Source organism: Haliotis rufescens, unplaced genomic scaffold (assembly GCF_023055435.1).
Source record: "Haliotis rufescens isolate VD_foot unplaced genomic scaffold, xgHalRufe1.0.p SCAF_16, whole genome shotgun sequence".
Classification (NCBI taxonomy): Eukaryota; Metazoa; Mollusca; class Gastropoda; order Lepetellida; family Haliotidae; genus Haliotis; species Haliotis rufescens.
Window position 1 is genome coordinate 32,378,990 of NW_025963846.1, and position 27,629 is coordinate 32,406,618.

Here is a 27,629-nt window from a genome sequence, read left to right on the forward strand (position 1 = left end):
GTGGTTGTTTTGGGACGAGGTGCGCATGTGACGCGCCGCGAGGTTATTGAGGGGGTAGCCTGTATCTAGGAAGACGCAGTATTCAGACACTAACTCGGAATGATAGCACGTCAAAACCTACTTGAGTTAGAGTAAGACTGAGTGACATATTGAAACCAGCATGTGACACAACCAGCCGACAGAGCTACACTACAACACAGCTTTCCACGGCGTCTGAGACAGAGCTATACTACAACACAGCTTACCACGTGGTCTGAGGCAGAGCTATACTACAACACAGCTTACCACGTGGTCTGAGACAGAGCTACACTACAACCACAGCTTTCCACGTAGTCTGAGACAGCTACACTACAACACAGCTTACCACGTGGTCTGAGACAGCTACACTACAACACAGCTTACCACGTGGTCTGAGACAGAGCTACACTACAACACAGCTTACCACGTGGTCTGAGACAGAGCTACACTACAACACAGCTTACCACGTGGTCTGAGACAGAGCTACACTACAACACAGCTTTCCACGTGGTCTCAGACAGAGCTACACTGCAAGACAGCTTACCACGTGGTCTCAGACAGAGCTACACTACAACACAGCTTACCACGTGGTCTCAGACAGAGATATACCACAACCACAGCTTACCACGTGGTCTCAGACAGAGCTATACTACAACCACAGCTTACCGCGAAGTGTCAGAGAGAAATGTTACAACTACACCACGTGGTCTCAGACAGCTAAAATTACCAGAGCCAGAACCTAGCACATGAGAACGTCAACAAAACACAATGAAAGCATATACTATTTGTTACCAACGTATATAGATCATTCGAAGGTTACGGGATGTATATTGTGACACGGATTTGAACTGTTCGATCCCAAGTTTAGCACAGGGTCTTCACTGTGTGCCTAGGTAAATATCCAGCCTCTTCATCGATGTGTATGTAAACGATGTAATAATCCACACAATCACGTGCCGTTGAAATAGATATGGAGAAACGCCAGCCCATCTTGTTAAGGACTTTATTTCACACACTCCTCGACAGTGCGTGCATCACGGCTCCCCACAACCTCTTTCATCACACCGCCCTCGCTTTAAACCACCCTAACCCTGAGTGGGATTTTTACAGAAAATATTTGAAAGCTTGTTGAATTCTACCCCTTATCGTTATCAAGGGTGGGGTTGGGTATGGCAAAGGGGCAGGACACGTTTAACCCGTATGCCCGTCTGACTTCTTCTGGATTTGACGCTTGTATAGAATTTGGTTAATAAAGAACCCGGCTGTCCCCTATTATTGTACGTATCATGTAAATATTTGTTGATTCTATGTCAAGGATGAGTTGTTGACTAAGTGTGATGTTGTACACTGCATGCACGTTTCTCTGTATTGGTTGTATGTTGCAAAGGCACCGGAATGCCTTTCACGAGTAGATGACAGGTACTCTCCACAAGAAAAACGGGGCTATTTTGTTACCATATTTGTTGAGATGTATACATTTCAAATCTGCCAGACAAAAATAGTTTTACTCTAGTCCCACCGAACGCGATTTGATGGAGATATTATACTACTGGTCATGTTTATTTGTTTCAATGAACTTACGTATCTCACCCGAAGTCCATCGTGGTTATGACAATTTAGATTTGAAAATTTGTCCAACTTGTCCATCTTCCTTCTCATCAACTTGTCCATATTCCTCCTCATCAACTTGTCCATCTTCCTTCTCATCAACTTGTCCATATTCCTCTTCATCAACTTGTCCATCTTCCTTCTCATCAACTTGTCCATCTTCCTTCTCATCAACTTGTTCATCTTCCTCCTCATCAACCTGTTCATCTTCCTCCTCATCAACCTGTTCATCTTCCTCCTCATCAACCTGTTCATCTTCCTCCTCATCAACCTGTTCATCTTCCTCCTCATCAACCTGTTCATCTTCCTCCTCATCAACTTGTCCATCTTCCTTCTCATCAACTTGTCCATCTTCCTTCTCATCAACTTGTCCATCTTCCTCCTCATCAACTTGTCCATCTTCCTCCTCATCAACTTGTCCGTCTTCCTTCTCATCAACTTGTCCGTCTTCCTCCTCATCAACTTGTCCGTCTTCCTTCTCATCAACTTGTCCATCTTCTTTCTCATCAACTTGTCCATCTTCTTCCTCATCAACTTGTCCGTTGTCCTTCTCATCAACTTGTCCATCTTCCTTCTCATCAACTTGTCCATCTTCTTCCTCATCAACTTGTCCATTTTCCTTCTCATCAACTTGTCCATCGTCCACCTCATCAACTTGTCCATTGTCCTTCTCATCAACTTGTCCATCTTCCTTCTCATCAACTTGTCCATCTTCCTCCTCATCAACTTGTCCATCTTCCTCCTCATCAACTTGTCCGTCTTCCTTCTCATCAACTTGTCCATCTTCCTTCTCATCAACTTGTCCGTCTTCCTCCTCATCAACTTGTCCGTCTTCCTTCTCATCAACTTGTCCATCTTCTTTCTCATCAACTTGTCCATCTTCTTCCTCATCAACTTGTCCATTGTCCTTCTCATCAACTTGTCCATCTTCCTTCTCATCAACTTGTCCATCTTCTTCCTCATCAACTTGTCCATCTTCCTTCTCATCAACTTGTCCATCTTCTTCCTCATCAACTTGTCCATTTTCCTTCTCATCAACTTGTCCATCGTCCTCCTCATCAAGTTGTCCATCTTCCTTCTCATCAACTTGTCCGTCTTCCTTCTCATAAACTTGTCCATCTTCCTCCTCATCAACCTGTCCATCTTCCTCCTCATCAACTTGTCCATCTTCCTTCTCATCAACTTGTCCGTCTTCCTCCTCATCAACTTGTCCATCTTCCTTCTCATCAACTTGTCCATCTTCTTCCTCATCAACTTGTCCATCTTCCTCCTCATCAACTTGTCCATCTTCCTCCTCATCACCTTGTCCATCTTCCTTCTCATCACCTTGTCCATCTTCCTCCTCATCAACCTGTCCATCTTCCTCCTCATCAACTTGTCCATCTTCCTCCTCATCAACTTGTCCATCTTCCTTCTCATCAACTTGTCCATCTTCTTCCTCATCAACTTGTCCATCTTCCTCCTCATCAACTTGTCCATCTTCCTCCTCATCACCTTGTCCATCTTCCTTCTCATCACCTTGTCCATCTTCCTTCTCATCAACTTGTCCATCTTCTTCCTCATCAACTTGTCCATCTTCCTTCTCATCAATTTGTCCATCTTCTTCCTCATCAACTTGTCCATCTTCCTTCTCATCAACTTGTCCATTTTCCTTCTCATCAACTTGTCCATCTTCCTTCTCATCAACTTGTCCATCTTCCTTCTCATCAATTTGTCCATCTTCCTCCTCATCAACTTGTCCATCTTCCTTCTCATCAATTTGTCCATCTTCTTCGTCATCAACTTGTCCATCTTCCTTCTCATCAACTTGTCCTTCTTCTTCCTCATCAAGTTGTCCATTTTCCTTCTCATCAACTTGTCCATTTTCCTTCTCATCAACTTGTCCATCTTCCTTCTCATCAACTTGTCCATCTTCCTTCTCATCAATTTGTCCATCTTCCTTCTCATCAACTTGTCCATCTTCCTCCTCATCAACTTGTCCATCTTCCTTCTCATCAACTTGTCCATCTTCCTTATCGTCAATTTGATCGACTCTCCACTTTGCTGTCACCCACTTGTTTTGCTGTCACCCACTTGTGTGTAATTATTAATAATGTAGATTTCTCGATCAGCTTTATCCTCAACTTGACCAACCGTAATGTTATGAGGGAGGATCTGGGCAAATTGCCCGCTGAACGGCGTCCATTTATCCAATGATAATGACTGAATACTTCAATCTGAAAACATTTTTTTTGTTCCGAACATCAATAATGAAACTCCCTGCACCGAACACTCGAATAGTCAGCGACTTCGTTTCCCAGTAAAATAAATTCATTGTCGCTTGAAACATACTGGAGACCGCCTCACTTAGTGGAAAGCACCTTATTACACAAAGGCCTTATTACAGGCTAGGGGGACAGGGGCTGACAGTGTCACCTGTACTGTGGGACACATCGCCCCTTTGCGTGTCAGTCTTTATTTCCCTATATGTGCTCATTGAGTCCCCCTAGGGGCAGGCCTTAGCTGCTCAAGCGTATGTAGTCGGAGTCGGACCCTACAGCCCGTGTCTTCTGAGTAACGGAGAAGTTTTATGCCAATCGATAGAACACTTGTCAGTTCTATTAATGGTGAAATTATTTTTCACATAAATAACTGTTTACACCCAATACGTCATTTAGTTTAAACAAGAGCAGGGATGTAGTGTGCGTCAACCGATCCGCTTCACGGTATGAAGCCTCGGTTTAATATTATTTCACGTCTGAAAAACGAGTACTCACTCAGTAACAAAACGCACGACCCAACAAACAGGAAAGCGTTGACACGGTCTCGAAGTCAATGTATTGCGCAGAAAGCTTTCTTGGGTATTTTGAATTTGACCGAATTAGATACAGTCCCAATTACTAGCACGATGATGATGATATCAGATGATGATGATGATGATGATGATGATATCAGATGATGATGGTGATGGTGATGATATCAGATGATGATGATGATGATGGTGATGATGATGGTGATATCAGATGATGATGATGATGATGATGATATCAGATGATGATGAAGGACGACCAAGTACTAACATAACAACATCAAAGATTTTCTACCTTTGTACTAGATTCATGTCATTGTATCTTAAATGCACATCGCCAAATATCTATAACACGATTATGAGATACACATGTACATCGCCACATATCTATAACACTATCCATTATGAGATACACATGTAAATCGCCAAATATATAAAGAATTCTATCCATTACGAGATACACATATACCGTCAAACATCTATAACACTATCTATTATGAGATACACATGTACCGTCAAACATCTATAACACTATCCATTACGATATATACATGCACCGTCAAACATCTATAACACTATCCATTATGAGATACACATGTACCGTCAAACATCTATAACACTATCCATTATGAGATACACTTGTACATCGCCAAATATCTATAACACTATCCATTACGATATATACATGTACCATCAAACATCTATAACACTATCCATTACGAGATACACATGTACCGTCAAACATCTATAACACTATCCATTATGAGATACACATGTTCATCGCCAAATATCTATAACACTATCCATAACGAGATACACATGTACAACGCCAAATATCTATGACACTATCCATTATGAGATACACTTGTACATCGCCAAATATCTATAACACTATCCATTACGATATATACATGTACCATCAAACATCTATAACACTATCCATTACGAGATACACATGTACCGTCAAACATCTATAACACTATCCATTATGAGATACACATGTTCATCGCCAAATATCTATAACACTATCCATAACGAGATACACGTGTACAACGCCAAATATCTATGACACTATCCATTATGAGATACACATGTACCGTCAAACATCTATAACACTATCCATTATGAGATACACATGTACCGTCAAACATCTATAACACTATCCAATATGAGATTCACATGTACCGTCAAACATCTATAACACTATCCATTATGAGATACACATGTACATTGCTAAATATCTATAACACTATCCATTACGAGATACATATGTACCGTCAAACATCTATAACACTATCCATTATGAGATACACATTTACCGTCAAACATCTATAACACTATCCATTATGAGATACATATGTACCGTCAAACATCTATAACACTATCCATTATGAGATACACATGTCCCGTCAAACATCTATAACACTATCCATTATGAGATACACATGTACTGTCAAACATCTATAACACTATCCATTATGAGATACACTTGTACATCGCCAAATATCTATAACACTATCCATTACGATATATACATGTACCATCAAACATCTATAACACTATCCATTATGAGATACACATGTCCCGTCAAACATCTTTAACACTATCCATTATGAGATACACATGTACTGTCAAACATCATACGTCAACACCGTCAAACCGTCTCTTCTACTGGTAACCAAGCAGGTGTACGTCTATGTGCTGTGTTGGAGGTAAGGTGAGCTAAGCGTATCACATCATATCCGCATGTCATATGAAAACACATTTTTTTTCAAAAACACAGCCACGAACATTTCTTCCCTCGCTTTACTCTGAAAGGGTTGTTATTGTAAAAGAGATGTGGATAAAAGGGGCGGTCAATGATAAATCTTGATGTCAGACAATTCTACTCCGATGGGCATATTCTGACATGCTCTGATTATTAAATGTTCCCAACAAAACCCAGCAGAATATTAAGGGGTGTATTCCTGGTGCAGCACATTGAAATATAAGAGAAGGGGGATATTTTCCTTTAATCCCCGTAATTACAGACTAAGGGTGGCAGAGACTTTCAGATGTAATGGTGTCTGTTTCTTTCAGCTGATAGGCAGTCAAGCATAGTTCAAAGACCCTTGCTTGATTTCCCTTTTTCCGTGTTATTTGTATCTGCTTAAAAATAATATATTGAATTTCAAAGCCATCTAACAGCGAAAGTAGACCCTTAATTATATAACCTTACACACCTGAATCTGTGACACCAGTCACGGCATTAGTACCAGACATCCACAGTAACACCACATTACGACGACACCGCGGTGATTCTGTCTAAATGTGTCACTTGATTGACATTGACACATACGGAGACACATGTTGGGTTATTTTGAGACATATGTTGTGCATATTCTAACTCCCCAAATTAACGGCGTTTGGAACAGACACAAAATAGTATTGTGCTCATGCCCTCATCCCTCCAAGTTAGAAAGTCAGTAGCAACCATGCGCTCTTCGCTTCAGCAAAACATGACTCAATTGGGAAATTGAAACTGACATCGTTATACCTGGTACCAGTTATATTCGACTGGTTCATCAAGTCACAAGCGCTTCTTTCACGAGCTCCGGTTCAACCGTTCCAGTATCCACAGCTGATGAAATAAACCTCGTCCATTCAACGTGCGACCTGTCAGTCACAAGGGGCAGCCTGCCCCATCGACACAGCCAATATCTCCACGCTGTGTATGCTGTCATCCGGGTATTGATCACACGTCAATCACTCCCTGGCAAGACATGGCAATCAGTCTCCTCTCCCCCGACGACCCCCGCCACCCCCTGACACTTTACAGCACACGCCGGGTAGAACCTGCCGTGGACGCAGTTAGTTCATCAGTCTAGACACACAAAGTTAGTACACACTAGGCGCAGTTAATAAATCAGTCTAGACACACGACGTTAGATCGTCAGTCTTGAACTGCTGTTGTAGGTAGTAGTAGAAGTGTTGTTGTGGTAGTGGTAGCGGTGTTGTTGTGGTAGTGGTAGCGGTGTTGCTGTTGTAGTAGTAGAGGTGTTGGTGTGGTAGTCGCAGAGGTGTTGCTGAGGTAGTGGTAGCGATGTTGCCGTGGCAGTGGCGTTGGTGTGGTAGTTGTAGTAGTGGTGTTACTGTGGTAGTAGTAGTGGTGTTACTGTGGTAGTAGTAGTGGTGTTACTGTGGTAGTATTAGAGGTGTTTCTGTAGTAGTAGTGGTGTTACTGTGGTAGTAGTAGTAGTAGTAGATGCGTTGGTGTGGAGGGGGGTAGTTGTGACAGGTCGTGCAACTGGCATCCAGGCAGAGAATCAGCAGCCAGCGGATTAGCCGAAGTGGTGTGAGTTGTGGTGTGCCTCCGCTGTCCCCCATTCAGCAGGGTGCGCCAGGCACGGCAGGGGTAACGTACAGGGACACTTGCCCCAGGGTGGGAGAGCGTTAGTGACAATGGGTGAGGTTTGGAAAAAGGGAAGTGCTGCACCCCTGGCGTCTCGTACAAAGAACGGATGTCAAAACGTTCCTTCTTGAGCGAAATAACACATGCACTGAATGTTTTTGTACGGTTTGCGAAGGCTCAAAACACACACACACACACACACACACACACACACACACACACACACACACACACACACACACACACACACACACAGAGACACACACACACACAGAGACACACACACTCTCTCTCTTTCTCACACACACAGAGACCCAGACACTCTCACGCGCGCACACACACACACACACACACAGAGACTCACACACACTCTCTCTCTTTCTCACACACACAGAGACACAGACACTCTCACGCACACAAACACACGCACACAGAGACTCTCACTCACACAGACACACTCACACACACACAGACAGACACACACACACCATTCCGCACATACACACCGCATGCTCGAGCGCGCACGCGCGCTCACACACACACACGCACGCACACAAACAAACACACACGCACGCACGCACACACACGCACACACACGCACACGCATGCACGCACACCCACACGCACGCACACACGCACGGACGCGCGCGCGCACACACACACACACACACACACACACACACCGTCATGCTTCAACTAAACCAGGTTTAGCCGTCTTTTGTTGAGTGCACTTTTGCACCAATGGCCAAGTTATCGTATGAGTCTGGCCATGCAGTGCGTCAGGATTTGCTTGACTTCTCTTAGCCGTAGGCCTCCAAGCAGCAATGTATTTTCACAATAACTGAAATTACTTAGTATATGTATATGTATATATCGACCATTACTGTCTGGTCTTGGAAGACTTTAGTTAGGTTGAAATGGACCATGCAGCGTAAAGTCATGTTTACAAAGTAAGGCATCATCTCTGGGGTATCTTTTGACCACTTTGGTTCAGTGACCATGACCCCGCACAAACAGGGCTTCGGACAGGCCACATACGCCCACCGACACCCGGTGTCTGCATTTCACTCATGGCACTGGGCGTTACGTCAGTGAAAACATATCTCACTGCGACTCTCAGTACTTCAATGAGATTCAGTTCCTAGTTAAATAATTCCGCGATGATTTAGTGGTGATGAAGGAGACGAGGTGTTGTAGCATCTGTCACAAGACGCGGCTACATTGGGTGAGGCGATCAAGACTCGGTAACGTGCTGGACAGCATGTCATCGTATCCCGACACTAATAGCAAGACTCGATTATTTACCGGCCACTGTGATATATATGTGTGTTCATCAGTTATGGCCTGATGAGACTCGTACGTGGTACGAGTTGAAAGCGCTAGCCAATTAAAACTGTGTTCAATCTTACTCCACTTATTTAATTATTACTATATTATGCCTGAGAGTTGGAACTTTACTGTTCTTTTTCTTTTTCTTTTTATATATATTGATACTGATTGCGGCGTAAGGCAAAACAAAAACTATAAAAGAAACTTAAGGAGTCGCGAGCTTTCTTTTTTAGCAATTTACCCCATTTCCCGACACATCACTTTTTCGAGGTGTTTTATCATCCCATTTTTTGTTAACAAACTCGGTCACGTTGACACCAGTAACTGTGATCATCATCATCACGTGACTCAGTCCATGAGCGCGGCATGCTCTAGTTCTAGGACTAAACATGAATGTTAGTACATTCCTATTGGTGAGTCCGGGTAATCAAAGCGTTACGGCCGCTCCGGTAATGATCGGACTGCTTGACCACACCTGGACGAGTCAGGACTTAAACTGACCTCGTAAATAATGGATGCCTACCCTGCACCTGCTCTTGTTTATGTCCGTATCATTTGTTTGTCATCCTTTCGTTTGAAGTCGCCGATCGATTGTTGAATAATGAAATGAGAAGACAAGGTGTGTTGACGTGTAATAGTTTTATTACTGTCGCCTTTCAATGTTGCAGTTTATTATTCAAGTGTGTGAGAGGTAAATGACTCGTCACGCCGCCATCATGTAAATTGGCTTCTAATGACCTCAAACTCTTACCAAGGGCACGCCCTATATCGCCATGATGCAATGCGTATTTAGAAAAATACGCTTATCGTCGGATTCCTTGTCGTATTGGAGATATGATGCATGATATTTCTATTACATGATGTTTTATTAGATTGAGTTCTATCATTAGAACATAACATGCTGCCTGTGATTTGCTGCGTATTTAGAGCGCCATGCTATGTACGTCTACGTGGGTGAATGGTGGGGGTGTCCATTGATGGATACGTTGCTCGTCATTCCATTGTATTGAGAGTTGAAATATACGGTGTGCTAGCTATAGCATTGGAAATGTGTACTTAAATACATCCACTTGTCTGTTCTTGTACTAGTCCGGACTAATGTGTGTGTTATACTGCTAACCCAGTGAGTTTCCATGCCAAAGTTTAACATGAATACCCCCATTCAGACACAATAAACTGTACTTGTTTAAGCCCCCTAATACCGAATAGAAGGCAGGGTGACAACAAGTATCATCTTTTAACGTCTTTTGGTATGACGCGGCCGGGGATCGAACCACGTACCTCTCCGGGACGATGCTTAGACCACGGAGCTCGCCCTGAAGGTAGGTGTGTTTGCTCCACGTGATGTTTTGTCGTATTTTCACCTACTAAGTATACTGATGTTGGTGAGTCTTTGGTATATATGATTTAAAACGGATATTTCCTGTTGCGTGGTATTCCGTCAGTGACGAGGAATGTACGGCGCACTGTAACGAAGCGTGGTTCCGTTGTGTTAACTACCTGACCATAACGCGCAGTCTCCCCAAACGCCACAACCGTGTTATGTCAGCCGTGCTGGGGAAACTAATGATGACAGCCATGTTGAGAAAGTCATAAATCCAGATGGTCAAATAATTATTGTACTACCTCCTCCTGGGCAGCGTCAGTATCAATTACATAGGTGGTCAACCAATCCGGCCAATAAATACATCAGGTGGACCGATTATTGCTGACCATTGTCCATTCCTCGTTGATTTCTGACCACATGATGTCCGGTTTACGGTCCTGAGCATGATACACCTGGACCATCTCTGAAATGACCCATTGACCATAGCTGGTCAACCAGAAACCTCTGGATGGACACCGAGGGTGGTACTGTCCACTACTGTCTACGATGAGCATAGCATCTTCCCAAACAAGTGGAATCTAAGGCAGTACCGGTGTGTTATTAACGACCCATCAAACGTCAGCGCTTCTCCGTGTGGCTTCATGACGCGCTACACAAAGGGAGGTAATTGCACAGTCGCATTCAGGAAATAGTACATGCAACGGCTGACATCTTTGCTTCTCAATAACCTGTTAGAGTTCGACACAATCAAGCTATAAATTCTACTTCCATTGATGACGTCATAAGGTTACAGCTTGACACATCTGATGCCGACAATGCTGATAGTAAAGACAATTACACCACTAACAGATCTTTGAAGCTGTACATTCTGTGGAGGCAGATAGAGACGTTGTGAAGACGTTGCCCGCAGTGAAGACGTATATCTTTAGTAGTAATTGCGATGCGCATCCAAATGCCCTGTCTGGTTAGTTATTCGGTATAGTTTCTGCTGAAATAACAAATAACTATGTACATGCTAGCAGAGCTATAACTGCATTTACTTACCGCCAGTAGCTTTAATCAAAACTGCCGTGACTGGTACATGTATACTGCATTACCATTTCTCCGCAATGTCATATGACATATATTACTAACTTAAAAATGTATATATTTATCGTGCGATAAAACGTCCCAGAACATTTCCTTCGTGGTTGCGTTGTTCAAAGTTTCACATAAGTTATTTGCTCCATTCCACACGCAAATGAACAGTAGCATGTTAACAATTAAATGTATTTATTCAAAATTGGAAGATGTAAGGTGAAAATTAGAATTCAAAGGCACCGCTTGTATTGCTTTGCCTAGGATCGCTGTACACGGTGTCCGGGATATCATTAGGATGTATGTGCTATTTTCTTGAGGAAGTATTCTGTACATGACAAACGTTGTATTGAACACTTGGCCGAGTGCCAGGAGTCCTAGTCACGTCTCCTCCCTCTGGCACCAGTAGAAGTAGTCGTGTAATAAACGTATAAATTCATCAAGACAAACTTCCCAATATTGAACATTTTATGACTTATTGGGGTAAATAAACCACTTATATATCATCGTAATTTATGCACGTGCGATAATCTCCTTAATTTCCCTAACGACGTCAGTTATCTACGATGGGTATAATTTGACCGTATGGCCCAACGAGGCGATTGTAACACGTTCTAATTGACCGCAATTAATATAATCGCCTTTGGCCAGTCTTGAGCTGTGGAGTTATGCAAGGCTGGCTACCGAGCCCAATGCTATTCAGCCGCAGTGTCGACGGATTAGGGTCTCGCGTTAGTGGGTATCATCCTCACACTGAAGCTGGCCGGAGGAGATAATAGAAGGCTATCTTGACCACTGGTCAGCTGTATCACAGGTAGGGTCGGATAGCATTCAGATGTACACGATAACGTTGGTGTTAGTTTGCTTGGCATCTGTCACGATTATAGTTATAACTTGAGGATTAGCTTATCTCAACACTATGTATGTACACTGATTCACACGGCGAGGAGTCGTTTTAAGTGGCGATAGTGGGAATTTGCTATTATAAATCCAGCCTGATGAAAATGACACCCCAGACGAACACACGTCAGATACATCAGTCTAGGTTTGTTTCAGCAGCCATAACTTGACAAGAGACGCGCAGGTAATGTAAGCAATTCGTGTACAGCCGTTATAGCCATATTTGAGTTGGATGCGATGTTTAGATATTTGTGAACCCCTCCTTACCGAGGGTTTAGCGACGATTATTTTTGCATGTCGATATGTAACTATGTTGTTTTAGTGACGCTGTGAGGAGCATTTCATTTGCATCACTTTTCACCTTATAAGGATATCACGTGACAGTTCGAAGATCATTAATGATATTTGTGAATGTGTGTATGACTGCTGTCTCTTCATCTCGTGTATCTTGTTTTCCCGTTCACCTGTGACTCACTACAGTAAACGCACATTCCTGTCGGTGCCTCTGGGCACAGTGATCAGATCGACAGACACACTGACGGATACACATAAATGATATGTGGGTTAAGGGTTTGGATGTGCGAATGTGCTTCAGGCAGCGAGTCCTGCTGCTCTAGTGAGGATGGATTCGAGCTTAGTTTGTGACCGTGTCCAGATACTGTGAATGTTCAGTGTAATGTGTTTCTTATTCAAAGGTATTACCTGATACTTACTCTTGAATTATCTCCCTCGTCTCTCACTCATTCTCCCCTACTTTCCTTCATTCACTCTCACCCTCTCTCACTCATTCACTTTCACCATCTCTCACTCATTCACTTTCACCATCTCTCACTCATTCACTTTCACCCTCTCTCACTCATTCACTTTCACCCTATCTCACTCATTCACTTTCACCATCTCTCACTCATTCACTTTCACCCTCTATCACTCATTCACTTTCACCATCTCTCATTCATTCACTTTCACCATCTCTCAATCATTCACTTTCACCCTCTCTCACTCATTCACTTTCACCCTCTCTCACTCATTCACTTTCACCATCTCTCAATCATTCACTTTCACCCTCTCTCACTCATTCACTTTCACCATCTCTCACTCATTCACTTTCACCCTCTCTCACTCATTCACTTTCACCATCTCTCATTCATTCACTTTCACCATCTCTCAATCATTCACTTTCACCCTCTCTCACTCATTCACTTTCACCCTCTCTCACTCATTCACTTTCACCCTCTCTCACTCATTCTATTTCACCATCTCTCACTCATTCTATTTCTCCTTCTCTCACTCATTCTCCCTCGTCTCTCACCCACTCCCCTACTTTTCTTCATTCTATTTCTCCTTCTCTCACTCATTCTCCCTCGTCTCTCACCCACTCCCCTACATTTCTTCATTCTATTTCTCCTTCTCACACTCATTCTCCCTCGTCTCTCACCCACCCCCCTACTTTTCTTCATACTATTTCACCTTCTCTCACTCATTCTCCCTCGTCTCTCACCCCCCTACTTTTCTTCATTCTATTTCACCTTCTCTCACTCATTCTCCCTCGTCTCTCACCCCCTACTTTTCTTCATTCTATTTCACCTTCTCTCACTCATTTCCCCAGCTTCTTTTATTCATTCTCCCTCACCTCTCACTCACTCTCCATCCACTTCTCCCGCTCATTCAATACCTAGAATATGCTCCCCAGTATCTATTTGCCCCAAATTCCATCGGAACAGGCGTTCTTATTTCAACGATCATATCGTTCTCTCGCTCTGTGCAACAACCTCGTGTAGTATCACAGTTGTTCACATTGCAGCGATAGTGTTAGACTTGCACAAGTCTCTAAGGCAATAATTATTAGTTTCAATGATAATTCCTAGATTATGTAAATAATAATAACAAGTTGTCCCCATGAGAGACTGGAGTCCTCACTGTCCACATATCTAGACTTGCCTATTAGGAGAATAGAATTACTACACATCCATGGACTTTCTTTCAGTACAGCCTTGGAGCAAGGCTATATAGTATGTCCATTCACATGGACAGGGCCCTTCCTTCTGTTAACACGAGCTGTTGCTCGAATACGCCCGCTCTGAGTAAGTTCCGTGTACGAGTCTAGGACTTTTGTATACGTGTTTGGAGCAATCTAGCCCAGGCCCGATACCATCTCCTGCAATTCACTTCACATGTGTAGCCACGCGGATTTATCTGATGCCTGTACTGCCTTCGGCGTTAGAGTCTGACTGCGGAGAAATAGTTGAGGGTTTCGACACAATAGGGGCTGACTTGTGCCATTATTTTGTGTGTTCGAACATCCGTCCGATCACAGCCGTCTGAACCGGTAGAGGAGGGGGTAGAGACTTGGGGGAAGTCAAAATGTTTAGCTTTGCTACATTGGAGCTCAGAAGGGGATGACAAAGTCTCCGACGGTGTGAAGGGATGAGGAAAATAGTTTATATACAGTTTATTAAACAATGACGCGGTGAAGTATTGGGATGATAGTAAGTTGGGGGGTTGGGAGGGGGGGGTTGGGAAGGGGGGGGGGGGGTGCTCAAGGGGACAAGATGGGCGTGGGATGTGGGAAAGGATGTAGTGTGGAGTTGAGATGGCGTGGGATGTGATAGATATTTGTGGGGATGGATCTTGATTGATGGATGATAGGATGGTAGCGGAAGGTGGGTACGGGATGGATAGATGTGGGGGTGGATCTGGATGGCTGGGTGCGTGGAAGAGGCTAGGTAGGGGATGGGTAGAGGATGGGTAGATGTAGGGATGGGTCAGGATGGTAGGGTGTGATGGGAGAAGGTGGGTAGAGGATGGGTAGATGTAGGAGTGAGTGAGTATGTGAGTGAGGTATTCCTCCCCTTGTAAAGGTAGAAGTAAAACACTGCAGATTAGTATACAATGGTATATAAAGATAGAATGGTAGATAAGGATAGAATGGTAGATAAGGATAGAATGGTAGATAAGGATGGAATGGTAGATAAGGATGGAATGGTAGATAAGGATGGAATGGTACATAAGGATAGAATGGTAGATAAGGATAGAATGGTAGATGGTAGTAAAATGAGGGGCTAACGAAAGTATACCTGGTTTGTTTCTTATGTAATTGAAAGTTGAAAGGACTGTATTAAATTCCATTATGTCTATCTAACCATCACTCGTTCCTCCAATAGCTTGTAAAAAGTAATCTGTGGCTGGGTAATTTTGTGTGAACATATATTGGTTCAATAAATACTGGGGTAAGAATGAATTTGAGCTGTACCGAAAAAGCAGATTTATACAGGTCGATGTTTGTGGGATATAGATGTTTGTTGGATATAGATGTTTGTGGGATATAGATGTTTGTGGGATAAAGATGTTTGTGGGATATATACGTCACTTTGGAAGTGGGTAATAACGACAGTCTAGGGCGATGTTTGTGGGTTGTAGATGTTTGTGGGATGTAGATGTTTGTGGGATGTAGATGTTTGTGGGATGTAGATGTATATTGAACATGGATGCAAGTAGGGTAGAGATGTTATGTTGTATGTCTGTAAAATAACGACAGCCTAGGTCGATGTATGTAGGATAAAGATATATGGTGGATATAGATGCATTTTAGATTATTTTTGTTTGTTGTTTAACGCCGCACTCAACAATATTCCAGCTATATGACGGCGGTCTGTAAATAATCCAGTCTGGACCAGACAATCCAGTGATTAACGCCACGAGCATCGATCCACACAATTGGGATTTGATGACATGCATCAACCAAGTCAGCGAGCCTGACCACCCGATACCGTTAGTCGCCTTTTACGACAAGCATGGGTTGCTAATGACCTATTCTACCCCGGATCTTCACGGGTCTTAGATTATGTGGCAATACACGCACGCTGATAGGTCGATGATAGGTCTGGTTGATATCATCTCAAAGGAAAGCAGAATGCCTCGGGTTTGTGGGGGTTGTTTGGGTGGAAGAAATGTTGTTTACATTCTCGGCCGCGGACATATACTGGAATATTGCTGAGTGCGGCGTAAAACAACAAACCGTCTCAGACAAGTACGTTTCGCAATCTGGACGTTCAATGTGAACTCGTCACTGGTAATAGGATGTAGGACGTCTTTTATTCCAAGTTTGAAATATGTTTATATTAATTCTAAAGCAAAGATAAACCAAGTTTATATGTCATGTTATGAAAATGAATATACACTTTACTTTATGGAGTAGATCTACAAACTTTTAAATGTATGGAAACGTGTGAATATATCTCTTCAGTGTGGAGTGGGCACCCAGCGTTATCCCAAACAAAACCACCCAATAGTAGACAACTAAACTATGATATGCACCTTTAAGTTTAGAAAAAAATATACAATATACGGCGAAAGGTTTATGTATTGAAAATGGAAAGGACTTACACATGAAATAACACTTATGTAAGATGTATTACGTTTAGTGAACAATTTCCATGACACAATTGTGTAATATATAGATTTACTACATCCCGACACCTCCTAGCGAAGAATATCAGGTTAAAGGTCAAACTCATACTTTCCCCTTCTCTGAACATGCGGAATACCTGTCTGGCGTGACCTACTTTCCCCATGGTAGATGTTGGTAGGACATGCTCACAGTGATAGTCAGACAACAGTATCTGTCGTCACCTCCCCCGACCAAACCCCTCCCTCCACCTCACCCCTCGCTCTGTCACACCCCTCCCTCTGTCACACCCCTCCCTCTGTCACACCCCTCCCTCTGTCACACTCCTCCCTCTACCTCACCCCTCGCTCTGTCACACCCCTCCCTCTGTCACACCCCTCCCTCTACCTCACCCCTCCCTCTGTCACACCCCTCCCTCTGTCACACTCCTCCCTCTGTCACACTCCCTTTCTCTTCACGACCCTCCTCCGGCTGATCATTGGTCTGTCTTACATCATCTCTCTCCCCACCCCTCGGGATTATCCTAATCCGATTTGGGATATTACAACACTTAATCGCAGGAAATAAATTAAGATGGAGTAAAACGCCTGAGTTACACTTCTGCTTAGTTACGTGGTTGAGGCCATGAAACAGCTTGTTGTGGCTTGACGAGGCCTATTGTTACCTGGAATAACTGTGGAAGTATTAGATCCATTACTTTGCTACTTACATGTTTTATATGTACTTGATTGTGCGTACCAAGTAGGCGCTGGCATGTTCAACGAAACAGGATGTCGATCAACGACCATATCATCATTACATTGCATAAATGTATGTGGAAAGTCTTTCTATGTGTTGTCTAACAGGGAGCGCGGAAACGGAGGACATTGCTGACATGAGATAGACTTGTATGGAGTTCATGCCAACCTATATACAACATCTCATGTTATTCATCTCAGTATAATTTGTGACATTTACAGACCCATAACACTAGTCCTCAACAATGCCATGGTTTTTATTTCATGTAAATAGCTTTCTTATTGACAAGAGACACTTTTTGTAAAATATGAATATCATATACTTATCATGTTATTTAGGGAGCCCCGTGCGGTTTATGGCTGGCCCTAGTGGCGGTATTAGAGTGTGGCCACGCTTGGCGTGACAGGGAGGGAGGCTAGGGAGGCTGGGGCGGAGAGACTGGGGGCTCGGTAACGCTCTGAAAGTTATGAAAGGGGATCTGAGCGTTGAAACGACATGCAGGAGGAGCGAGTGATGTGGGGGGCACCCGAACAAAGCCTCCACGTTATATGGAATCGCCATTCACTTCTTAGCTGTGCCAAGATTGAAATTTTAATCATGTTACGGTGTCAGGGTGGACCAATGAGAACGCTTGCCGTGTTTGATTGACAGCTGGTCGTTTGCTGCCTTCAATCATGTGAGTGAGGAAGCAGCGCTATGCACAGTGTTCGGCTGTGGGGAGCAAACAGAGACAAGGGCTGGCTGAGGAAGTTGCCCTGAAGATGCCAGCATTTGGCAGTGATGGTTACCACTGCAGCAATTCAAAGTCATCAGAAACTCTAGGAACATTTTCTTCTCTTTCCTTCAGAAAACTGGATTATACATCAGTGCTATGAGCAATGGCTCGACGCCGATGGTGGCACCGCGGGGTCCTCTTACTATGCCTACAAGCCATGGTCGCATCAGCACTGGACATGTGGTGGTATGTATACCCAGACTCCCATTCACCCCCGTCCTCTCTCCTCACAGCGAAACACTCCTAGACAGGTCAGAAAAAAAACTTCTATCCCTTCCCGAGATTTCAGCAGTTGGGGGGTTTTATCGATGTAAATATCACCCGTAGCATTTTGCATAGAATTCGATAGCGGTGTTATGTAGGTGTGTGTGCCTGGGTATAACTTATACGGATCAACTAAGATAGCTAATCTCAAACCTGAAAACTATTCGGGTTGGCCGACACCTATGTTCGTTATTTCCACTCACCCTTCCCGAGTGTTAGGTGTGTTTCGCAGCTTGTGTTGTGATGAAAGAGGCGTGATTGAACTTATAATACCATGCAGCTATCGTTAATACACAGTGGCCAAGACTTCCGCGAAATATGAGAACACATCTTACAGAGTGATCTATATACCACTGTGTTCTATATTACACTGTGTTCTATAAGTTACAGTCGTCTATCTTACTGTTCTATATTATACGGTGTTCTAATTTACAATCCTCTATCTTCTTACACAGTGTTCTATCTAACACAGTGTTCTACCTCACAGTGTTCTATATTACACTGTCCTATATTACACAGTTTTCTATACTGCACAGTGTTCTATATTACATAGTGTTCTATATTACACATTGTTCTATATCACACAGTATTCTATGTTACACAAGATTCTATATTACACACTGTTCTATATTACATAGTGTTCTATATTACATAGTGTTCTATGTTACACAGTGTACTAGATTACACATTGTCCTATATTACACATTGTTCTATATCACACAGTATTCTATGTTACACAATATTCTATATTACACACTGTTCTATATTACATAGTGTTCTATATTACATAGTGTTCTATGTTACACAGTGTACTATATTACATAGTGTTGTATATTACACATTGTTCTATATCACACAGTATTCTATGTTACACAATATTCTATATTACACACTGTTCTATATTACACAGTGTTCTATATTACACAGTATTCTACAATACACATTGTTCTATATTACACAGTATTCAAAATTACACAATGTCTATTTTACATAGTGTTCTAAATTACACATTGTCCTATATTACATTGTGTTCTACGTAACACAGTGTTCTATATTACATAGTGTTTTATATTACAAAGTATTCTATATTTCATAATGTTCTATATTACACAGTGTTCTATAATAGCCGGTGTTATATATTACACAATGTTCTATATTACATCATGATCTATATTACATAGTGTTCTGTATTGCATAGTGTTCTATCTTACAGTGTGTTCTATATTACATAATGTTCTATATTACAACTTTCTGTATTACATAGTGTTCTATCTTACAGTTTGTTCTATTTTACATAGTGTTCTATATTACACAGTGATCTATATAACGGCCTTCTATCTTCTCACATACTGGTCTATCCTACAACACTCAAAACATAAACAACAGACTCACCGAAGGAGCGTGGAAGTGTGTATCCACTCTCTAAGGCACTACAAGCTGCACTCAATCCACGATTTCTGTAAACTTGTAGCTTGCACCTTGAACTGCAATATTTCTCCGATGTCGCCCATATGGTCCTGTCTTTTACGTGTTTGTGTTACCATCAATCGAATTCTCTGATTTGTAGGAATCTTGGCGTCCGGCCTTTCGACACGTGGAGGAACCCCCAGTTGTACATTCTAGGGGCCACCCCGATGTGCACCCAGTTGAAGGGCCTTTCCGCAGGGCAAACTAAGTTCTGTCAGTTGTATCACGACCACATGCCCAGCATAGGCAGAGGGGCCAAGCTGGGGATTGGAGAGTGTCAATATCAGTTCCGGTTCAGAAGATGGAATTGTAGTACAGTGGATGATACTTCGGTATTCGGTCCTGTTGTTGCCATTGGTGAGTACCCTTCAAATAGTATTACTATGTATGTATCGCCACTTGTGTATGCGGAGGGTAGAGGGGTGGGATGCTGGTGTGTGTGTGTGTGTGTGTGTGTGTTGGGGGGGGGGGGGGGGGGGGGGGCACTCCCTGTGTACACTCGCCAACACGCATCCCCAGGTACAGAGGGTGGTGGGGTGGGAGCAAGACATCTCCTCTGCTCTCTTTTCAAAACGTTTTCAAAATAACACATATATTTTGTTTTGTAAAATATTACCTTGGGCCTCTCATGCCTTGAAAATCCTTGCTTTCCTCAAATGAATTTTATACCTTGAGACGTATAATATTTAACAGATACATTTGTCAACATACTGGTAAACAACGTTGTATCCTGTTGGAGAATTTACAGGTACAAAATTATTTTGTCGTTTAGAGGTGGACCATATATTAAAAAGACATATTTCAAGGTTCAAATTATTATATCTTTTAAGAGGAAGAATGTTAGGTGGACACGTTTTAAAATACATCACAACAGTATTATGTTGAACGATGTGTAATCATATTACTATCTACAATAAATAGCAAATGACCGCAGCACAGCCGTATCGAGGCTAAGTATAATATCAACATGTATTCTCGTATTGTAATAATGTGAACTCCCTCTGTACTCCACTAGATTAAGGAGTGGACTATGAGGAGCCACACTACCGAATTCTGAACCTGTGAGCCTAATAATTTTGTGCAAACGTGTAATATCTAGACATAAAACATTCAGAAAAACACTTGAATCTGATACCAAACAGAAGCTGCTCACACAGTGAATAAGTGAGTTCAGGTTGTCACCGTCTCTCTGTGCAGCAGCGCCCTCTGCAGGTCGGTCAGTGTCCGTTCAGTCTATACTCAGACATATTATTGACATGTAGATATATTGTTATAATTTGAGATCAACCACATCGCCAAGGCTGATATACCAAGAATGATAAATCGGGGGAGTTTGAACCAGCAATATTTCTATGAACATCCTCTATAACAGACAGGCCTCCATATGCGTACAGCCTCGTAATGTCGAACTTGGATGTGTCGAATTCCCGGTTGTCTCGAAATCAACTTTCGTCCCTGCGAATTCTTTCTACATTTATAATAATTTATACTCTGATATGTCGAACTGGATGTGTCGAACTCTCTAAATGTATATAAACTACACACAGGGGCCAAACGTCGCGACCTGTCAATACACTACATCTAAATCGGTATTTGTATTTTATATTTGGACGTCGGTGTAGTAGCTATGGGTATATGCACCACAGCTGTGTAAGCATCTACCTGCCCTAACCTGCGCTGTTATGTAGCAAGTGAATACACTATTGTGCAAGGCGGAAATACGTAGATGAAACGCTTAAAGTGGAAAGATATTTTCTTTTTCATTGTGAATAGCCTGTCACATTTTCTAAACATAGAGGGAATTCTGTCTGATAACATACTCCACCCTTGCTTTTATCCGGGATCCACTTACATCATTTATAATGATTGTAACAGACACAACACAATCTGTTATCAATTTTATTATTTTATGTAATGTACACAACGCAATCTATTATATGTTTTATTATTCGATGTAATGCACACAACACAGTCTATTATATATTTTATTATTCCATGTAATGTACACAACACAATCTATTATATATTTTATTATTCCATGTGATGTACACAACACGATCTATTATATATTTTATTATTCCATGAAATGTAAACAACACGATCTGTTTCATATTTTATTATTCCATGTAATGTAAACAACACGATCTATTCGTAGTATTTACTATTCCATGTAATGTACACAACACGATCTATTATATATTTTATTATGACATGTAATATACACAACACAATCTATTATATATTTCATTATTCCATGTAATATACACAAGACAATCTATTACATATTTTATTATTCCATGTAACGTACACAACACAATCTATTATATATTTTATTATTCCATGTAATATACACAACACAATCTATTATATATTTTATTATTCCATGTAATATACACAACACAATCTATTATATATTTTATTATTCCTTGTAATATACACACCACAATCTATTATATATTTTATTATTCCATGTAATGCACACAACACCATCCATTATATATTTTATTATTCCATGTAATGCACACAACACAATCTATTATATATTTTATAATCTATGTAATGTACACAACACAATCTATTATATATTTTATTATTCCATGTAATGTACACAACACGATCTATTATATATTTTATTATTTCATGTAAGGTACACAACACGATCTATTATATATTTTATTATTTTATGTAATGTACACAACACAATTTATTATAAATTATTTCATGTAATGTACACAACACAATCTATTATATATTTTATTATTCCATGTAATGCGCACAACACAATCTATTATATATTTTATTATTCCATGTAAGGTACACAACACGATCTATTATATATTTTATTATTCTATGTAATGTACACAACACAATCTATTATATATTATTTCAGGTAATGTACACAACACAATCTATTATATATTATTCCATGTAATGTACACAGCACAATCTGTTTACATGATTAATGATCACAACAAAGTATATTTATATGATTTATTATTCTATGTAACGAACACAACACAGTATACTTATATGTTGTAATATTATATTGTATTATGTATCGTACATCCACTTCGGTACTCGGACAGAAATAAACACCGATGTTCATTGCCCTCCACGTGGTACTTCAAGTTGTGAATGAAACTGTATGTAGGCAATGTGAGGACGCATCTCCGACACCCACAGCAGTCTATAAATCAGGATACACAAACATGACATTAACAACACGAATTCCTGCCATTAAATACTCCAAGGTTCTTTGTGTACTTAAAGATCCTAGTTTCATTATTCACCGAGGTAGGACGTTCTCACAGCCCGCCATATGCTGGCTGTCGCAGTGATCCTGAACATCTTCAATGCAGTTGTAACTGTCACAGACAAAAGCATTCATTATGTACATACTTAATGCCGGTGGTGACATTGACACCGTCTTCATCAATAAGATGGCGCTCACACGACTAATTAAGTGGCAATGCATGTCTATTATTTATAACCATAGGACCCAGTCATTAAGGAATGTCTTCAGACAATTGGGTGGCTCATGTTACAACTCCTGCTGTAACAAAACATGTGCAGATCATTGACAGCAGGTTAGGATTTTTAGAACGTTTCAAATGAATAAATAATTCAGGGACTATTTGACGGGACGTATGACTGGATAGTATTCTGATTTGAAAGAAACCAATTTGTGTCTTCATAATACTACAAAAAGCCAGCTGTTCAGGCGTATGTGTCCCTGGTGTTATTCAGGACTTGACTTGCGGCACTATTGCGACGAAACAAAGAAACAACATGCGGTATGACCCGAGATGAGAAACTGTTTAATGAAACAAAATGAAACTGATGTGAAACTAAGTGCAAGTGGAACGTGAAACTATGTAAAACCAGGCAGGTAACAGTGAAACTATGTAAAACCAGGCAGGTAACACTACTGAAAATCAAGTACCCCTAATCCACCAACACACTTGATCTCCTCTCAATCCACCAACACTCTTGATCTCCTCTCAATCCACCAACACACTTGATCTCCCTCTCAATCCACCAACACACTTGATCTCCTCTCAATCCACCAACACTCTTGATCTCATCTCAATCCACCAACACACTTGATCTCCTCTCAATCCACCAACACTCTTGATCTCCTCTCAATCCACCAACACTCTTGATCTCATCTCAATCCACCAACACACTTGATCTCCCTCTAAATCCACCAACACACTTGATCTCATCTCAATCCACCAACACACTTGATCCCCTCTCAATCCACCAACACACTTGATCTCATCTCAATCCATCAACACACTTGATCCCCTCTCAATCCACCAACACACTTGATCTCATCTCAATCCATCAACACACTTGATCTCCTCTCAATCCACCAACACACTTGATCTTCTCTCATGGTATTTGCATCTGTTTCTATCAATGGCATGGTATATGCACCTGTTTTTATCAATGGTATGGTATATGCACTTGTTTCTATCAATGGTATGGTATATGCACCTGTTTCTATCAATGGTATATGCACCTGTTTCTATCAATGGTATATGCACCTGTTTTTATCAATGGTATGGTATATGCACCTGTTTCTATCAATGGTATGGTAAATGCACCTGTTTCTATCAATGGTATCGTATATGCACCTGTTTCTATCAGTGGTATGGTATATGCACCTGTTTCTATCAATGGTATGGTATATGCACCTGTTTCTATCAATGGTATGGTATATGCACCTGTTTCTATCAATGGTATGGTATATGCACCTGTTTCTATCAATGGTATGGTATATGCACCTGTTTCTATCAATGGTATGGTATATGCACCTGTTTCTATCAATGGTATGGTATATGCACCTGTTTCTATCAGTGGTATGATATAAGCATCTGTCTGTTTCTGTCAAATGTACGGTTATTGCAATATAGAGGACGGGGAACTATTCACAGCATCTGTCAAATCCCTCCCCATCTTCATCTCCTCCTGGTGCCTGGGGATGCTTGGTGCTCCCGCTTGCTACAGTCGCCTGCTTCCGTCGTTAGCAAGTTCATTTCTCACATATAATGTGATAGTAAATATTATTGCAATATTACATGTATGTTTCCTGTGTAAGCAATAATGTATCTTGTTGGTGTTATGGACACCGGAACATTTTCGAAAACAGATTTGTGGTTTCTCAAAACATACTCTGTGTATGCATGAGACGTTTCGTGATCGTCAAGGAAACATTTTAGCATTAGCCTCTGGGTTAACCGCATTCATAAACATTTCATATTAGCTAGTTTGTAAACATTATATGAACATTTACATGGACGTGTACACAGAAATTGTATTTCCTTTTCTAATGCATTAACCATGGCTGTGTGAACATGCTTGATACGCATTGCCGCTACGACGGAGGGGTGTTGTTTATCTACGTATTATACGTTCAAAATCATCCGTGTGTTGGCGTTCTAGCCCCGTCCACATAAATAAACTACGGTTATAACGAACTCAAAGGGGCCACTAATTTTAGTTCGTTATAGCCGTAGTTCGTTATAAGCATATGTACAGCAGATATATAACAAATGGTCGGGACCTAACAATATGTTCGTAATACCCGTCGGCTCTTAATAAGCGTGTTCGTTATAACCGTAGTTTACTGTAGTTGGAAGTCGAACATTTGAAGAAACGTATGTATGTTATTTGATGATACAGTTAAATTAAAAAAAAATGTCGTATAAAAGAGAAAAGCTATCATGTACTTATTTTCATCACTAAGACGGTCCGATTTGTATCCAAACTTTTGTCCAATATTATACAAATGCATACATTACAACACATTCCCGGGTCTTCGCCCCACAGTCTCCAGTAGGACATACCCGGCTTCATGTGGTGATCTGTTGTGTTGAAACAATATAAATCTCTCACAGCATATTTCATAACAAACTTTGCCAAGACACATTCCTTGGTAGCGACGGCCGTTTGATTCCTATTTGATACAGTGTATACAATACCACCTACCCCTCGCTCCCCCCTCCCTGTCAACTCCCGCTTTGTCTCTCGTCACCAGGGCCCCGCCCGTCAACTCCCGCTTTGTCTCTCGTCACCAGGGCCCCACCCGTCAACTCCCGCTTTGTCTCTCGTCACTTGACCCCGCCCGTCAACTCCCGCTTTGTCTCTCGTCACCAGGGCCCCACCCGTCAACTCCCGCTTTGTCTCTCGTCACTTGACCCCGCCCGTCAACTCCCGCTTTGTCTCTCGTCACCAGGGCCCTGCCCGTCAACTCCCGCTTTGTCTCTCGTCACCAGGGCCCCACCCGTCAACTCCCGCTTTGTCTCTCGTCACCAGGGCCCCACCCGTCAACTCCCGCTTTGTCTCTCGTCACTTGACCCCGCCCGTCAACTCCCGCTTTGTCTCTCGTCACCAGGGCCCTGCCCGTCAACTCCCGCTTTGTCTCTCGTCACCAGGGCCCTGCCCGTCAACTCCCGCTTTGTCTCTCGTCACCAGGGCCCCGCCCGTCAACTCCCGCTTTGTCTCTCGTCACCAGGGCCCCGCCCGTCAACTCCCGCTTTGTCTCTCGTCACCAGGGCCCCACCCGTCAACTCCCGCTTTGTCTCTCGTCACTTGACCCCGCCCGTCAACTCCCGCTTTGTCTCTCGTCACCAGGGCCCCACCCGTCAACTCCCGCTTTGTCTCTCGTCACTTGACCCAGCCCGTCAACTCCCGCTTTGTCTCTCGTCACCAGGGCCCTGCCCGTCAACTCCCGCTTTGTCTCTCGTCACCAGGGCCCTGCCCGTCAACTCCCGCTTTGTCTCTCGTCACCAGGGCCCCGCCCGTCAACTCCCGCTTTGTCTCTCGTCACCAGGGTCCCACCCGTCAACTCCCGCTCTGCCTCTCGTCATCAGGGCCCCGGCCGTCAACTCGCTCTTTGTCTCTCGTCACTGTACCCCACCCGTCAACTCCCGCTTTGCCTCTCGTCACTGTACCCAACCCGTCAACTCCCCCTTTGCCTCTCGTCACCAGGACCCCACCCGTCAACTCCCGCTTTGTCTCTCGTCACCAGGGTCCCACCCGTCAACTCCCGCTTTGTCTCTCGTCACCAGGACCCCACCCGTCAACTCCCGCTTTGCCTCTCGTCACTTGACCCCACCCGTCAACTCCCGCTTTGTCTCTCGTCACCAGGGTCCCACCCGTCAACTCCCGCTTTGCCTCTCGTCACTTGACCCCACCCGTCAACTCCCGCTTTGCCTCTCGTCACCAGGGTCCCACCCGTCAACTCCCGCTTTGTCTCTCGTCACCAGGGCCCTGCCCGTCAACTCCCGCTTTGCCTCTCGTCACTTGACCCCACCCGTCAACTCCCGCTTTGTCTCTCGTCACCAGGACCCCACCCGTCAACTCCCGCTTTGCCTCTCGTCACTTGACCCCACCCGTCAACTCCCGCTTTGCCTCTCGTCACCAGGGTCCCACCCGTCAACTCCCGCTTTGTCTCTCGTCACCAGGGCCCTGCCCGTCAACTCCCGCTTTGTCTCTCGTCACCAGGTCCCCACCCGTCAACTCCCCCTTTGCCTC

General features: G+C 42.7%; 2 protein-coding genes across 3 annotated transcripts in view; one reads left to right on the forward strand and one right to left on the reverse strand.

Annotated features, from left to right (window-relative positions):
- The window catches only part of LOC124118959 (protein Wnt-5a-like), a 236,103-nt gene that overhangs the window by 148,700 nt on the left and 59,774 nt on the right, over nucleotides 1-27,629 (forward strand). For both annotated transcript variants that reach the window (XM_046481297.2, XM_046481296.2), the window contains 2 exons: nucleotides 18,429-18,542; nucleotides 20,188-20,444. In XM_046481297.2, coding sequence (XP_046337253.1) covers nucleotides 18,460-18,542; nucleotides 20,188-20,444 — 340 coding nt within the window. In that variant the 5' untranslated portion in view covers nucleotides 18,429-18,459. The remainder of the gene's footprint in view (nucleotides 1-18,428; nucleotides 18,543-20,187; nucleotides 20,445-27,629) is intronic.
- On the reverse strand, nucleotides 1,625-10,922 carry LOC125380903 (S-antigen protein-like). The gene is made up of 2 exons (XM_048396663.1): nucleotides 10,848-10,922; nucleotides 1,625-3,688 (listed from the first exon to the last, which is right to left on the reverse strand). The coding sequence occupies exons 1-2, from the start codon at nucleotides 10,920-10,922 to the stop codon at nucleotides 1,625-1,627; spliced, it is 2,139 nt and encodes a 712-aa protein (XP_048252620.1).